Source organism: Gorilla gorilla, chromosome 8 (assembly GCF_029281585.2).
Source record: "Gorilla gorilla gorilla isolate KB3781 chromosome 8, NHGRI_mGorGor1-v2.1_pri, whole genome shotgun sequence".
Classification (NCBI taxonomy): domain Eukaryota; kingdom Metazoa; phylum Chordata; class Mammalia; order Primates; family Hominidae; genus Gorilla; species Gorilla gorilla.
In genome coordinates this window covers 23,194,228-23,211,565 of record NC_073232.2, presented here as the reverse complement: position 1 = coordinate 23,211,565, position 17,338 = coordinate 23,194,228, and the positions used below count along the sequence as shown (strand labels likewise).

The following is a 17,338-nucleotide window of genomic DNA, read 5'->3' as shown; positions in this document are numbered from 1 at the left end:
TCCTCATGGGTCGCATGTGCAAATTCAGGGGGCGTTAGTACGAAACGTGTGGTGGTAGTTCAGACTGTGACATCACAGGCTGGTTCTGTACAGGCTCTGGTTGGTCATATTGATTCCAACCAATTGTAGCCTGTTTTGTTATCCCATAAGAGGGGGGAGTTTTAGCATTTTGGCCAGTCTTTTTTTTTTTTTTTTTCCTTTTTCTTTTTATCTGCGATTTTGTAAGCTCAAGAAATTCTGTTGTTAGCCATTGGTGTCTTTGTCTCTTTCGACGATGGTTTCCAGTGTCTCCTTTACGGGGGTAGGTCCCAGCCCGCACTTCTGCCCACTGCTGTGCTCCATCACCATGGACCCTGCACAGTTGATCCTCTGGCCTTGCGCTTTTCCTCTCACCTGATGCACATCATTCTGCTCCAGCTGCCATCTTTGCAGTTCCTGTCAAGTCTCTCTCTGCCCTCTTGCTGTTACCACTTTATCTCACTCTAACTCTATAGGAAACCTGGCCATGGCTGCCTCCACTGGGCCCTGCCCTGTCTACCCCATTCCCCCCAGGACTAGTCTGGATTGTACTTCTCTGTTGCTTTGGTTGGTACTAGCCGGGTCTACTGCTGCTGCCATCCCTTCTCTCTAGAACTACTGAAGGTGCCACTTTCGAGCCGCTGCTATCCTCTGTTCTGCTCATCTGCAAAACTTAACGATTGCCCCTACAGCTCGCCGACAATGAAGTATATCCACTTCCTATCTTCATACCTATCTCTGTTTTTTACAAGAGAAAGTTGAACTTTCAAATGATCTTGTTGTATGTTTCAAGTATCCCATAGTTCTACAACAAACCTCTAAAAAAATTTGGAATTAGGAAAAAAACTACAAAATTTATTTTATGTTGTTTGTAGTAGCTTCTGCCACGACATCCTCATCTGTACTAGCTCTCCTTTCGCTTAGGGTGGTAGATTTTTTCACGCACATTCTACAGATTTTGGGGTTTAGACACACAGATCTCTCACTATGGATATCTAGAACTAAATGAAAAAATGAAAGACTCTATCTCTACATCCTTCTGCTGGGATCTCTCAGGAAGCAAGAGTCTTATGCAAATAGTTTCCGGGCTTCTTGAAATAGACATGCAAATTAGAACCCACAGTGGCTTTGGGCTACACCACATTATACACATAACAGGAAAAGGAGGATGAAAGGTTCTTTCTGAGCTATATGCCTGGGAAAACCTGTTCAGACACAGACATTGGCAAAAGATGATCAGCATATGGAGCGGCCTTGGGTTGATTTAACAAAGAAAAAGTATCGAGGCCCAGGGACCTAGATTCAAAGCATTCCTTTCTCCTGGGCTTTGTTTTCTCTCATTCCGCGCTGTCTGATTGTGTAACTGTCTAAACAAATTCAGACATGAAAGGGAAACACCCTACACGACTTTAGCGGTCGCGTTTGTTTGTGCTCCATCGTAGTACCCACGCAGCTGTATCCGGGCAGGCCATGCACGAGGATGTGGTAAGGAAATCTATCATTTCCTTAAAAAATAAAAAATAAATAAATAAGAAAATGCGCCTTTATTCTCCAAACTTCTCTTCTTTCATTTCTGACTTATAGCCCATGAGCCACACATCTGGGCTACTTTGAAAGAAAGCTTAGGGGGATTGATTTCACTGAGAGGTGGAAACAGAAGCCATGCTTTGCCCGGCCTGGACGTGTGCTTCTGGGAACGTTCAGAGGCTCCTCAGGAGATGGGCACGGTGCCTTGTATAAAGCACTTCAGCCTTTGTTGAGCAAACAAATTCCCTTAAATTGGAACAACAAAAAAATACCTTTTTTAACATTGGAGAAGTAGTAATTTCTCCATTTTTTTTAACATAATAGAATAGAAAGTTGGCTAAGAGAAGCTAGATAAATAACTGAGATTACTCAACAAGCTAGGTATAGAAAATGGGTTCAGGGGCCGGTTGCAGTGGCTCACGCCTGTAATCCATCCCAGCACTTTGGGAGGCCAAGGCAGGGGATCACTTGAGGTCAGGAGTTCGAGACCAGCCTGGCCAACATGGTGAAACCCCATCTCTACTAAAAAAAAAAAAAAAAAAAAAAAAAAAAAAAAATTAACCGGTTGTGGTGTTATGCACCTGTAATCCCAGCAACTCTGGAGGCTGAGGCAGGAGAATCGCTTGAACCCAGGAGGCAGAGTTTGCAGTGAGCCGAGATGGCACCACCGCACTCCAGCCTGGGCAACAGAGAGTGAGACTCTCTCAAAAAAAAAAAAAAAAAAAGAAAGAAAAGAAAAACAAAAAAGGAAATGTGTTAAGGTGTAAGTGCTTTGGTGATCTACTTTTAGAAGGTCCAACCCCTTTCTCCAAACCATGACCAGGTAAAAACATGCTTGGAAACCATAGCAAAGTTTTCAAATTAAGCCTTTTTTTCTGGAGCTATTTTCCATATCTCATAATTTCTCTTTGTTCTTATGATTACTATGATGTTTAAAGTCAATACTGTTCACAAAGTTTGGTTTCTTAGGTTATGCTGAGGTACTGAGTCAGAAAAATCATGTCTTACTAAAATTGAGACAGAAATATTCTTCACACCTGATCAAAATGCCAACTGGCTTTATGACCTCAGGTATGAGTGTCTCTGTTTATGAACATTTTTAAAAGACAGTAGTTTTGCTTTTAATGAACATATTTAGATACCATGGTTAAGATTCAATTTGCAAGATAGAATGCATTTCCAGGTTTGGGAGTAAAAGATGCCCATCAATTTCATTATTTTGACACAGTGAGAAATTGAATCAAGCAATTACTTTCCTTTGTGCCTCAGGTTGAAGCTGGCCAATGAAATTTAAGACACAGGAGTGATTTGAAAAAAAAAAAGAAAACAACTCCTTAGAGCTATGAAAATAATGCACATTGAGGCACATTTATTGTTTGAAAGGTCACATTGTAAACATAATTCCATTATTAGGCAATCCCAGTACTGTTAAAGGGACCATCAGACACTATGCAGGCATGGCCCATTCCAACTTGTAAAATTAGAATAACTTAGAAGAATGAGCTTTTATAACATAAAGGAATTTCCTGCAGATTTCTAAATAAATTAATGTGTAACTTTCCAAGACACCACTAATGATGTAAAGTGAACTCTGTCTGCACATTATTTCATTCGTGCATGACACATAACTGTTTTCAAATAAAGTGAGGTGTAAATTCAGTTTTAAATTAAGAAAAATCGAGTCTAAGACCATATAATCTGGAGATCACTTATCAGCACTCTGTAAACTTCAGTGTTCTTGTTTTTCTCTTCAAATATGTTACTGCCTAGCTCTATGCTTTCTCAGCATGGGTCAGTCTCTCTGTCTGAAGTCCTCCCTCGCCTCCTGCACATCTCCACCCCATCCTGCTTACGACAGCCCCACGCGCCAACATCCTAACCTCCTCCAGATGGTCAAAGCCACCTTCAAGAATAGGATTTCCCTTGAAGCAGCCTAATCAACAATCCCAGGTGAAATGAGTACTTCTCCCAACGTTTGCTTCCACTTGAATTGTTCAACCCTCCTGCTAGTTCTCACTCAGCAGAATTCAGAAGGTTTCTGTGATTGTTACCTCTAATCCTTGGAGTTCTTAAATTTTTCAACAGCCTTCACCTGTACTCTTCACACTGGTAACCTCAGGGCAGAGCCCCTGGTCGAACCTGCCTTAAAGGAGGTTCTCAGCACATGTGTCTACCTTGAAGGAACCTAGGAACATCCCTGTACCAAGGGGTTCATGAGTTACTTTTAGGGTAGATGATGGGGGTCTCTTTCACACCCCTACCACGAAGGATGGGCCAATTAGAGAAAAAAAATTTTGTCTTGTCAGACTTCTCTTGCTCTGTTGTCCAGGCTGGAGTGCAGTGGCAAGATCAGAGATCACTGCAGCCTCAAACTCCTGGGCTCAAACTCTCCTCCTGCCTTAGCCCTCCAAGTAGCTGAAACTATAGGCATGTGCCACCTTGCCTGGCTATTATTATTATTTTTTATTTTTTGTAGAGACAGTGTCTTCTTATGTTACCCAAGCTGGTCTTGAACTACTGGCCCCAAGCAATTTCATTGCCTGAGCCTCCGAAAGCACTGGGATTCCAGGCATGTGCTACTGCACCCTATCTCTCTCTCTTTTTAAAAACACAGCTTGAGAGTTCAAAGAAGTCTTAGAAGCAGAAACTGTGTCAACTCCCATCTCCATTGATCACTATCATTTTTGTCCCCTCCCCAGTCTAGGTTTGATAAACAATTATACGGCAGTTTGGTAGTAGTGTTGGGGTTGCCTCTTATAAAGAAAAAGCCACAAATAAAGCTTTTGAAAGTGGTTTGTCCAAGTCCTGACAATCCTGAACATTTTGACAGAAATATCAAGAAAAGATGTAGTCCAGGTACCGTGGCTCACGTCTGTAATCCCAGCATGCACTTTGGGAGGCCGAGGCGGGCAGATCACTCAAGTTCAGGAATTCAAGACCAGCCTGGTCAATATGGCAAAACCCCATCTCAACTAAAAGTACACAAATTAGCTGGGCATGGTGGTGCACATCTGTAGTCCCAGCTGCTGGGGAGGCTGAGGCAGGAGGATTGCTTGAGCTTAGGAAGCCGAGGTTGCAGTGAGCTGTGATTGTGCCCCTGCACTCCAGCCTGGACAACAGAGTGAGACCCTATCTCAAATAAAAAAAAAATTCATGGTAGTCATTTCACAATGCGTACATATATCAGAACATAGTGTTTTATACCAGAAATATGTGCAATTTTTATTTGTCAAAAATTAAAATGTTTGCCTGCATAATTTCTGTCGCACAATTCTTTAGTTTGGAGCTTGGAAATAACCCAACAAAAGCGGGAGGTAAAAATGCTACCCTGCATGCTAACTTTGCAGGAACATCCAACTGCTTCCCCTCTGTGAGGACGGGAAGAAGGAGGCATTGCTTCCGCCCAGATGCCTGTCTCTCAGCTTTCTCCTTATCTGGGCTCCCAGAGGTCTTCTGAGCAAACACAGGGGCAGCGATCTGGGGCTGCAGCAGCTGTCGGTTTTCTTCTCCCTCTTGACAAAAGTACTTAAACCACAAACCTTAAGGAAAAAAACAAAAAAAAGAAAAAAGTGGAAATAGCTCTTTTCAAACACTGGAAAATAATGTCACTCTGCTCTTTAGATGTTTTCATAAAACATCGGGGCAGGTAGAGAACCATTTCCAGCTGAAGTGTTTATGATAATGAAGAAAAGCAGTTTTATTTTTCCCACTGTGAGACACTTTTTCGGAAAGGCAAGAACTGCTGAAGGGAAAAGTCTCCAAGGGCTAGATTCCAATTAACTTCTGTACCGATTGCTGATAACTTTAGGCAATTGCTGTTCTTTAGAAAATGGGGCAGAGTCTAAAAGATCATAAAGACGAGACGACTGATCAAGGCATAGAACCTCATACCGTGTTTTCCTCAGTGTGCCACAATTTTAAGGAATTGTAAATAAAATACAGTAGATCCTATACTTGACATTCAATAACATAGAAGTGCCGGAATGTGTGTCTTGGAGCTTAGACATTGATCTGGGGTCTGGAAAATAGTAATCATACAACCCATCACTGCGCATGGGTGAGCCACAGAAATGTGACAGCATTGGAAGAACTTGAAATTTTTGGAGTGAGAAAACCTGCGTTTGGAGTTCTAGTCAGCTCTGCTCCACAGTTTAGGAACTCTCATCTTGGATTAGGAATCGTATCCATTGGCTGCATAACAAATGCAATGCCTGGTGCCACACAGTAATAGGCATTGGTTTTTCAGAAGACTGTAGAGTTTTGCTGATGTAGGCTGGGCTCAGCTGATCTTGGCTAGTCTCACTCATTTGTGATTCTCTGGCTTGCTCGTAAGTCTGTAATGGAGGTTGGGTCTTCTGTTATCCTCCTGTTGGAATCAGCAGACTAGCGTGGGTGTATCTTTCCCATGCGCATTTCAAAATTCTGCTTGTACCGCCTTTGCTAGCCTTCTATCCATACTTGGGGAAAAAGAGAGGGTGGCAAAGTCACATAGCAAATTGCATGGATAACAAAATGTATGAATAATCAGGACCAAATGATGCTATCTACTACCATACTTAATTCTCTCAATCTCAGGTCATCATCTGTTAAATGGGAATAATAATACACCTGTTAAAATTAAGTGAGATGACACTGAAGAGTATCTAGCTCAAGCCCTGGAACAAAGCTGATGCTCAATAAATATTACTCTTCTCCTATTCACCTCTCCAATCTTATAAAATGAAAATGAATACCTGCCACATCTCATGGGATCATTGTGAGGTTTGTTTTTTGTTTGTTTGTTTTTTGGTTTTGTTTTTGTTTTGCTTTGTTTTTTTTTGATGGATTCTTGCTCTCTGTAGCCCAGGCTGGAGTGCAGTGGCACAATCTCAGCTCACTGCAACCTCCGCCTCCCAGATTCAAGCGATTCTCCTGCATCAGCCTCCTGAGTAGCTGGGACTATAGATGTGCACCACCATACCCAGCTGATTTGTATATTTTTAGTTGAGATGGGGTTTTGTCATATTGATCAGGCTGATCTTGAATTCCTGAACTCAAGTGATCTGCCTGCCTCGGCCTCCCAAAGTGCTGGGATTACAGGCGTGAGCCACCGTGCCCGGCCCATTCTGAGGTTTTTAAAAAGGCAAACACATGTAAAAACAATTTGAAAGAATGTTAATCGCTATATAATTTTTGTATCGGAAGAACTTGTAGAATGTTTTCTCTTACCTAGACATGAATAAATTTAAGCACTTAATATTAAATCACAATTTTTATTGAGCACTTTAGTACATAGCAGGTGAAAATTTTCTCTGTGCTAAGCTCGGATATTTATATTATAAATGAAAGCAAATATGTGTGGCTGAGGAGGGTTGAGGCAGAGAGAAAAAGGGGGAAGGAGATTTGTCATGTTAGTTACATAACTCCTTCAGTGTTACCCAAGATATCTGGAACTGATCCAGGAAGAAGACCTTTTCTATCCATTATCATCCCAAAGCCTACAACTTGATGAAGATGTTTCTAAATAGTAAAGAGTGGTGAGCAGGTCACAGAGGGTAAAGCCTTCATGGTGCTTAGGTCACAATCTTCTCACCTTAATAAATCATCAACTCTTTATGAAGCAGGCAGTGCAATCCCAGATAATAAACCCTAATTGTTTGGCTAGCTATGATCCCCAGAGACTCTAAGGGGCCTAAAGAAATTAACCTCAAAAATGGCAGAGATGTGGGGAAGAAAGGGTCAGTGTTTAAGCGCAAGAGATGGAAAACCTGAGCCTCCAACCATGGCATACCCAACAGCCTTTGTGACATTTACAAGTGCTCCTAGTCTAGAGAAGTTTATTATAAAGTTATTATTTCCCTCTCTTTTTTGACATCAAAATATGAAAGAAGGGTGGCTCAAAGGGCAAGGGCATTTGCTAAGAGAGGTTCCTTGGTGCGGGGAGTTTTCCTCTGGAGGTGAGAAGTCCACCTACCACAGAGTAGAAACTCCTTAAGTCAGATTTCAGAGGAAACTCCCTTTCTCTTGTGGTGTAAACTTAATTAATATTTCACCGGTGTCTACATATTTGATATTTATTTGACTTTTTTTTTTCTAAGTGTGGGTTAATCCCAGATGGTAAATTGCAAGCAGAGAGTGCCCTAATCCAAAGAAATCTGTGAGGCAAAAATGCAAATTGTTCTTGCTTCTGAATACTTTGGTAACATTGATCAATGTCAAGGGTGTTAGAGTGCCTAATGATCTGACAATTATTCTTCACGGACATTTATTGCCCAGGTTAAAATATTTTCTAATTCCCACCACCCTCTCTCTCTTCCTGCCCCCTTCACCCTGCAACAATTCAACCACTTCACACAAGACATAAAAGGTGCAGTCATCAGTATTTAAAGGACTTGGAAATGATAAGTGATAAATGGACTAGTGTGCTCCATTTTATATATGTTTATCTTTGATAAACACAAGACTTTGTGCTTTTAAGCGTCTAACACAGAACCTGGCTTGAAGTGGATGTTCAATGAATATTGGTTTCCTGAATACATAAGTGAACGAGGTACTCAAAGTTAATGTAATAGCCTAATAGTCTAAAATAAAATACTTTCAAATGCTTACTTTGCAACCCCTGACTAATAAAGAACAGAAACTTAAAATGTGCTTTTAAGTCTTTATATGTCTTATGTTGGTGGGGATTATTTTTAATGAAATAACACAAGGTGGAAATAGTACACTAGCAGTGGCTTCATTGAACTGAATGCTGTGTGGGTGAATTACTTAGCTGAAGCTTCTGCAGTATAGCAGTAAGAATAGTACTTCCCTCGTAGGGCAGGGGGTAAGGGAATTGTGTGAACTACTGCATGAAATCACTTAGCCCAGTGCCTGCCACCAGGTAAGCATTCAACAGCTATTGCCATTCTCATCTTTACCATCAACAGCAGCAGCATCTCAGGAACTAATTGATAGGTTCCAAGTCCTATTGATTCCAGAGGTTTAGTCAAGGACCTCTCAGACCATTATAAAAATATGGTGAACAACCCCAGGCTCCAGGGGCTAAATGGCTGGTGTGTAAACAACCAGAAAAGTTCTACCCTCCCTAAGTGGTGCACTTATACAGAATATTCCAAATTCCTTCCAAAAGTCCTTTCCTTTGACTCAGGAAAGCTATTCTGGTTCCAAAATCTATGGTTGGAGTTTTTCAGAAAACAACCAGCCTTAAACATGCAATCAGTCGAATTTTGTTTAACCTTGGCATAGTCCCCCCTCTGTTCTATCTACTTTAAACAAACCTTTAGGGAGATTGAGAGCCAGAGAGAGTACAGAGGGCCAGGAGGCAGGGGGGCAGGTAATCAATTGTACCAGAGATGTATTTTTTTTTTAATATCAAGGATAAAACTCTTGAGAAGGGGACATGATTGGGGCCAGGCACAGTGGCTGACACCTATAATCCGAGCACTTTGGGAGGCCAAGGTGGGCGGATAATTTGTGGCCAGGAGTTCAAGACCAGCCCCGCCAACATAGCGAAACCCCATCTCTACTAAAAATACAAAAAATTAGCTGGGCATGGTGGAGGCTGAGGCATGAGAATCACTTGAATCCAGGAGTTAGAGATTGCAGTGAGCCAAGATCATGCCACTGCACTCCAGCCCGGGCAACAGAGTGAGACTTTGTCTCAAAAAAAAAAACAAAAACAAAAACAAACAAAAAGAAGGTTACATGATTGGAAATTCTGATGAGAGGGGTTTCTGAGGTTAGAAAGGGCACAAACAGTGCAAACCTGTTCATGAACCTGTTCATGTCATGAACAGGGCAGAATGCTTCAGGAAAGAATTGTCGAAAGTAAAAAAGCAAATAATGGATGCAGCTTATTCTAGTTATTGAAGAATCCAATGGGATGGAAGCTAAATGTAGCACGTGGCATGGGCGATGTCTCAACAGTGAGTGGGATAACAAGACGTTTTAATGGTTCAGGGCCAATAACCGGGGAGGATGAGGAACGGCATCTCTGTTTTGAGTAAACAAGAGTGATTTCCTTCCCTGACACTGAAAAATGAAACCTTTGGGGAAATAGAGGAAGGGTCTGGGGAAGAGGAGAGAGAATAGAATTAAAGATGGAAGTAAGGCTGGGTGCAGTGGCTCATGCCTGTAATCCCATCACTTTGGGAGGCCGAGGGGGTGGATCATGAGGTCAGGAGATTGAGACCATCCTGGCCAACATGGTGAAACCCCGTCTCTACTAAAAATACAAAAATTAGCTGGGTGTGGTGGTGCGTGCCTATAATCCCAGCTACTCGGGAGGCTGAGGCAGGAGAATCACTTGAACCTGGGAGGCGGAGATAGCAGTGAGCTAGTGAGCTGAGATTGCGCCGTTGCACTCCAGCCTGGCCAACAGAGGGAGACTCCATCTCAAAAAAAAAAAGATGGAGGTGAAGGAATGAGATTCTCATGGAGACAATTTAGTTTTTTATTTCCTAGGAGAAAGTTGATCATGGGTATACAGTTAGGAGAAGAGTCACAAAGAGAATGGCACTAAACTGGAAATGGAAGTCACATCAGAAGGTTTGCAATCCCACAGAGAAACCCAAAAACATGGGGAGAGGTTGGTATGAATAATGCAATGATAGATGGAAAGGCTTGATGAGTTGGTTGAGTTTTGTATCAAACCTGCTATGAAATATAGGGCCTTGGAATAAGGACTTTGTCTACCGTATTCTCCACTGTGTCATCAGAACAAGAACAGCTTCCAGCACGTACTAAGTGCCTTACAACTATTTGTTGAATGACTACATGAAGAGAAGAAAATATTAGGGATCCCTAAACACTACAATACAAAATAAGAAGTATTGTTTAAGTCAATACCCAAGAAATAAGGTCCAGAGTCCCCCAGAAATGGCAATAATCTTTTATATAAGGACAGCGAGTTGCACTCAATATGTTGGGTCTACAGATTTGTCAGGATGCTAAGACTCTGGTCAAAGGATGTACATGCCTGGTTAAGTGAGAATGAGGTTGCAGCCTGCAACTAAGGTGACGCAGAGAAAGAGTTAAGAATAGAAAATTGGACCCCGAGCAGCGGCTCACATCTGTAATCCCAACACTTTGAGAGGCTGAGGTGGAAGGATCTCTTGAGGCCAGGAGTTTGAGACCAGCCTGGGAAACATAGCAAGACCCTGTCTCCATAAAAAAATTAAAAATTAGTTGGGCATGGTGGTGCATGCCTACAGTCACAGATATTCAGGAGGCTGAGGCAGGAGGATCTCTTGAACCCAGTAGTTCAAGGCTGTAGTGAGCCATCATTGCATTACTGTACTCCAGCCTGAGCAACCAACAGACACTCTGTAAAAAAAAAAAAAAAAAAAAAAAAAAAAAAAAAAAAAGGAAGCAAACTGGAGACTACGAAGGAGGTGATCAAGAGGTGATAGAGTTGGTGTAGATACTGAAGTTCTTTTGGAATGCTGATGTGTGAACGGGAGGAGAAGAAGGATGTTAATTAGGGATGAAAAGCATCAATGAAGGAAGAGGCAGGGGCCTGGGACCAGCCTGTGATTCCATCTGGAGGACAGAGTGGCTCGCCCTATCTTGGGGATGTCTTGTGAGTACAAGAATCACAGATGGAAAGAAGGGCAAGGGACAGGGGCATCTTCCTTAAATCGCATTGATAGGTTCATGTATGGTGCACATGTGTCACATATATGATGCAAAAGGGGTCCTGGCCCCTTGGTGATGGCATAGATGTGTGTAGCCACATTTAAGGAGTCACCAGCTGAAGTAGAGATGTTGAATTATTCTCACAGAGAAAATTCCTCAAGCATAAAGAAGTTCAGAAAAATCTCATCTTTTCTACTGCATTATGCTCTGACCTAGGTCTTTGCCATTTTTCTTTCATTGTGTATTTTTTTCCAAGTGACCAGCAATGCTGAATGAAACAGTCAATCCTGATTTATTTGGACTCCTGGACAGTGTGCCCGTACGCGCGCGTCCACACACACACACACACATACACACACACAGACACACACACACTTTTTTTTTTAATACTTGACTATTCAGGATCAGAGTCCATAAATCTGTTTTTGAAACTTTCTCTAAAAAGGGGCTACAGTTATGTGCCTCTAAACATCTGGCCAAACTGCAGAAGAACGCAGTTAACTATCCAGATGTGAAATTCACAGTGGGCTGAACATGGGTATTTAGAAGTACTCCACGCAGTGGGATTTCTTTTTCAGCTTTCTGTACCCAGACCAGAAAAGCAGCTCAGCAGTGGTGTCAACTAGATCCATTCCTGTGGGAGTCCCACTTCTTAAGAGAGGAATGAATGATGAACGAATGAATGAATGAATGAACGAACAAACGCAACAGTGCTCTCAGCTCTGGAGAGAACAAGCTACAGAGCCCAAAGCGGCTGGATGCTCCGGCTCAGCCCCCCTCGCCTCCTGCCCTGGATGAGCTGCCCTGTGGGTTGGTTCAGATCACTTTTCTTGGCTCAAATGCGTTACCTAAGACAGAGACCATTTGTCAAGTGAGCAGGGTACACAGAGAGCTGTAGGCAGATTATGGAAAGAGAGAGGGAGGAGAGAGAGGGAGGAGAGAGAGCGCGGGAGAGGGAGAAAGAGAGAGGGGACCAGGGCGAGGAGAGGAGCAGGCTTCTCCAGGAACGGCGCTTTGCAGGCGCTGGGGATTCAAGTTAGACCGGGTGGCGGTGCAGAGGCGCCACCCGGGAGAGGGGAGCCACCACCGCTCCCGACATGGCTCTTTTCATGTGGGATGCTTAAGCACGGCACACAGAGAGAGTAACTTGCAGGAGACAGAAACTGGCATGAGGATTCTGCCACCATGGAAGGGCTCCTGTCTCCGATGAGGACGAAGGTAAGGGGAATGGATCTGGATTTCTTTTCCTTCTGCTTGGAGGGACAGAAAAGGCTCTGTGCATGGGAGGAGGCTCACGGAGCTTTTGTCTCATTTCAGAACTAGGCTGGCGATTGCAACTGGATCTCTCAAAGAATAGGCTTGCCTGCACGGCAGCGCGATCTGAGGGGAAGGGGAGAGCAGAGAGGGGAGCGAGCCATCTGTCAGCGTGGACAATGGGAACCTCAGTAAATGAGTTCGCCTCTCGGTTGATTAGACAGCCATATTTTAGCAGGATTTCCAATCACTCTTGCTTTGGGGCCGTGCAGCCCTCGGAGCTGTTCGTTTGCAGGAAGTACCAATTTCTCAGACCGTATGGCTGTTTAGCAGGAGGAGTAACACGTTTAAGGCAAAGAGTGTGCCCAGCTCCCACTTGAAATAGCCTCTTTCCTCTTCCTCCTCCTCTTCTTCAGAGCAGGAGGACCAGGGAATCCTCTCTGTAGAAAGTAGGTTAATGCATTCTGGAGGCCAATGTGTTCTCGGAAAAATAGCAGACCTGCAGCAAAGATTTCAGAGCACTGCTGTAGCCTGACGTCTTGAACTTGGTCCTGTAACATTTAGAAATGCTCACGGGGAACTGGTTTTAGTCTCCTGAAGACTCTAAGCGCTTGTTCTTCTTGGCTGGAGTTTGCTTTTTCACTTTCAAGAGATGCTTTGAACGTGGGGTTTTCCATTATAAGCTCAGACGATGAAGGTGTTATTTGATATCTGCTATATTTACCTATAACTAAATGGATAGATCAAAAGTTTTCAATAATGCTAGAAATATTACTTTTCTTAACCAGAAATTTCAAAACAAATCAAGGGGCAAATAGATCTCTAAACACACAGCAGAGTTAAAGTCAATAGGACAAAGCTTTGATTTACCTCATCTCTTTGATGCCCTGTGTAATGATTTGGACACAAATAGACTCTTGTCATTGAACATTTTTTTTTCCTGCTGGTTAATGAGCCTGACCATGATGTTTTCAGAGAATGTTAGAAGTAGGTCTTGCGCAGGAAGACACCCCATCCTTTGCGAGAATTTCCCATCTCTGTTATGTTCACCCATGTCTGAGAGTCATTCATTAGAAGGATAGCCTCAAGTGAGAGTTTGTTACAAAGGCTCTAACTCCAGCCCTTCTGCGGGCTGGCAGATCTTTGAGATCCCCTTGGTGACCCACTTGTTCTCACTGGGCATGTAGCTGGAATCCTGTTGCTTACAGGCAGTACACTTCAATCCAAGATGCTGTTTCATGATCCCCTACCACAGCAAAGAAAATGGCAAATGACACTGGCATCCTAGCTCACTTGATTGACAGGATGAGGTTTGAATGCTTTGGGGAATGGCATCGTAATCTGTTCATTTGACCAGGTTTTCAAATTGCAAACTATCGCAGTATTGTGCAGTCTCTGGCGCCTAACAGATCTGTGGATCCGAGCTCCTAACCTCACGCGAGTACAACTCTCGTAGACTTCGAAGGGAGTTCCCTATGCAAATAATCAGGACCCAGGCTCTGCGTAAATCACACCATGAGCCGATTAAAATGGCATGCTATAGTCGGGGGAGAAATGGATGTCAGTGAGTCAGGCTGCTCACATATTATATTTATCAGTATCACTCACATCATGGCTTGTTCCTTGATCATCATATTGTCTAATAAACATGGAAACTGTGGGGTTCAGGTCCTACCAAAGTTTAAACACAAAATCTCTACATAGCAAATAGATTCTCATTCAAACCCTTCAGTTTTTAGATTTCAAGGGATTTGTGTATGTGTATGTGTATGTGTTTAAATTGCTTCTGTGAATTCTTTTTTAGTCTTTTTATTTCTGATGCTGGAAATGGATATTTCCATATTGAAAATTCAAATTGCATTTGAATTCAGTGACCTACAATATCATCATGACTGAGGGAACAAGACCCGACTGAGCAAGAAGACAATCCCATTGGCAAGGCTTGGTTTTAAATCCTAAGTTGCCCTGTCCAAATGTTGTTGAAATTACCCAGTGATATTTTTAATTTATCCGAAGACATATCCGTGACAAGGTGGTTGCCATACTTAAACTTTGATCACATTATGCCTCCTTAAGTCTGTTCTGAAATATTTTCTCCCTTTGGTGAGGATTTAGCTTGAAGTTTCTGATTTCCTGGTATGATGATAGGTCAGACAAAGGAAGCCTCCTAGAGCTAAATTTTGGCATGTTATGGTTATTCAATAACTTATGGACAGTTTAAAGCAAGCATTGAGGTAAATTGGACATCATGCAATAATTTCATTACACCATGTAATGGACTTAACCAGTCTAAATCATGGGTGCTTAATGCATTTTTATCTTGGGATTTGCATAATTGGCACATAAATATGCATGAGATTAACTGGAAATGGCAAAACAGGGTGAGAAACACAGTTCATGAGCATTGAAATTAAGGCAGTTGCAAAGACGGCACCTGAACATACTCTGTCTCCTGGGTGGGCGGCCACACTTGACATACCTAGAAACAGACAGGGTGGCAGCTGGCCTCCCCTAATCACAGTTAGTGTATTGTCAGTGATACACAGCCATTGCACAGCTTTGGCTTTCGGCTGGATTCACTTGGGCACACTGCTTATTCTTCCTTTTTTATATAATGCAATCTAAAAGAGTCTCTAGGCTGATGGATATACTTCTAACTGGCCTTCTGGCAGGCCCTGACACAGGTCTCAGGATTTCAACCATAGCAAATGATGTTTGCAGAGGCAGGGGTGAAAAAAGCAAGAAAAAAAGAGAGAGAGAGAGAGAAGGTGATTGAGTGGTTTCTTCTATGAGAGTAAAGGAAATCATTTTATAATCAATCATGTCTGTGAATTTTTTTAATGTGTCCTTTTAGTTAGATTTTTAATCCTCCAAACTTCATAATTCCATCTAATCTTCTGAGCCCTGCTTCTAGTGAATGAGGCTGGCAAAAAAAAAACCAAACAAATAAACAAAAAAAGCTCCCCTCATATTCAGCGTCTTGTGATTCATAGTGGCTGCAAAATTTGCAGGGAGCACTTTGGTAAGGCCACATGAAATCAGGCCAAGTCTTTACTTTTCATGACTGTAAGGAGTGTAATCTGAAGAAACTGTGGCATCAAAAGAAGATGGAGAGGAGAGGACAGGGGAGAAGAGGCCAGGGAAGAGAGGTAGGGGAGTGGAAGGGAGGGAAGATGGCTTGATTGGAGTTCTTTTCTTAAATATCCAAATAAGATTATAGCTATGTTTTTACCAAATGTTTGTGCGGTAAATAGAGAGTGAATGGAAATGAACCCTAGAAAGGATAGTTGTAACTTTTAAAAAGTTGATTAACTATTTCGTGTGCTAATTTGAGTTTTTCTGAATACTCCAATATGGTTTCCTTTAACACCTGCTCTCAGTTTACAATCACCTAACTTCCCAGAGTTGGTGTCTTTTTCTCTGTCTGGCCCTGTGTTATTTCTCCTACAAAGACATATCCTGCGCTGTACTTCAGATACTTTTTTCAAGGAACATTTGTGATTTGTGGCATAAAGTAACTGTCTAAAGGAAATCTTCTGAGAGGATCTGGTCATTTTATGAAAGGGGCAATTAAGGGGAAATGGAAGCAGATCTTTTAAAGAAGGAGCATTTGAAATTAGCCCAGGAATCATGTCCAGCGAGTCCTGCTCTTTTGTACCTGGGCATAATAGTCAGCCACACATAGCTAGAGTTAGTTCAAGAATTGTCTTTCCTGATCATGCTATATTTTTGGAAACACGTTAGATACAGAGGTAAGATGTCAAAATTCTGAAATACACACAATATAGGATCAAAAGGAAGAATAAAATATGTATACTCAAAGCTCTATGGCTCCTTAGGGCAATTATTATAGAGTATGTGAAACCCTTAAAGTCACTTAGAATTATTCGACATCTGCTTGAAACTTTGCCAGGATTCCATGGAGAATAGTGCCTGGAATGATCCACTGTGTTCCACCTGCTTGTACATGAATTCAGATCAAGCACTGGAATTTCTCATATAAAGAACTCTGTGAACCAGAAATCACCAAGGGTTAAGGAATGGTTAGCCTGAGTGGGATGACTGTGGAAGGCTTGACAATTACTTGCAAATACACTAAATATCACACACATGATTATGCCCAAACCTTTGACAGCCTATACTTTATCTTAATGGAGACTTGAATAAGAGGAGATTTGTTGGAGCTGAAGAATGACAGGTTTAGATTAAATTCAAGGAAATGTTTGCTGATATCAAAATGTTTTCCTAAGAAAGTGTGAGACAGTTTCTAATCTGAAGGGGCCTCTGAGATAGTGTTCCAAGAAAGGGCCACATACACAAAGTGACCCCCAAATACAGGAGGAGACAAGAAACCAAAGAACAAGGAAATCCAGTTTTTTGGTAAAGGGTGATTTATCTGGGGAACTTACAGATGGAGGCATGGTCTTTGGCAGCAGAAAGACAGGGAGATCTCCATAATGTTATGTTACCCCCAGACCCAGGGCTTATCCACTATAGGAAAAGGGTGTGTGTGCTCTGGGCGGGACAACTAAAAGCAAGCCTACAGAATAGGCAAGAATGCTATGCGTGTCACAGCCTATAATTTGTATGATAACATCAAGATTGACATGTTCTTACACTAGGGATGGTAAATAAAGTAGGAACCAGGAGGCATTCACGGAATTGGGGCTAATCAGAAGTCAAAGTGGCAGATTAGCATCCAAGATGGAGTCACTTCATCTCGGAGTCACTCCTCAAATAGGCAAAGAATAATCTTAGCTGAAAAGGGATTCTTCCACCTGAGAACCCAGGAGGAGCTGATGCAGACATTGCACATTTTTATGGTGCTATTAAATTTTTACCATAAAGCCAATAAAACCAGAACTAGGCTTGAGTATGATGTACACATCAGATTCTCTTACAAAGAGCTACTATGATGCGT

At 42.2% G+C, this 17,338-nt stretch overlaps 1 protein-coding gene across 2 annotated transcripts in view; it reads left to right on the top strand.

Moving 5' to 3' along the window:
- Positions 1-17,338, top strand: part of FRMD4A (FERM domain containing 4A) — a 685,957-nt gene that overhangs the window by 143,543 nt on the left and 525,076 nt on the right. Inside the window, exon 1 of one of the 2 annotated variants that reach the window (XM_063709890.1) lies at positions 777-12,381. The exons of the other annotated variant lie outside the window; for it this stretch is intronic. Within the exon in view, the coding sequence (XP_063565960.1) occupies positions 12,349-12,381 (33 nt within the window). The 5' untranslated portion in view covers positions 777-12,348. Of the gene's footprint in view, positions 1-776; positions 12,382-17,338 lie in introns of those variants that run through there. 2 annotated transcript variants of the gene reach the window in all.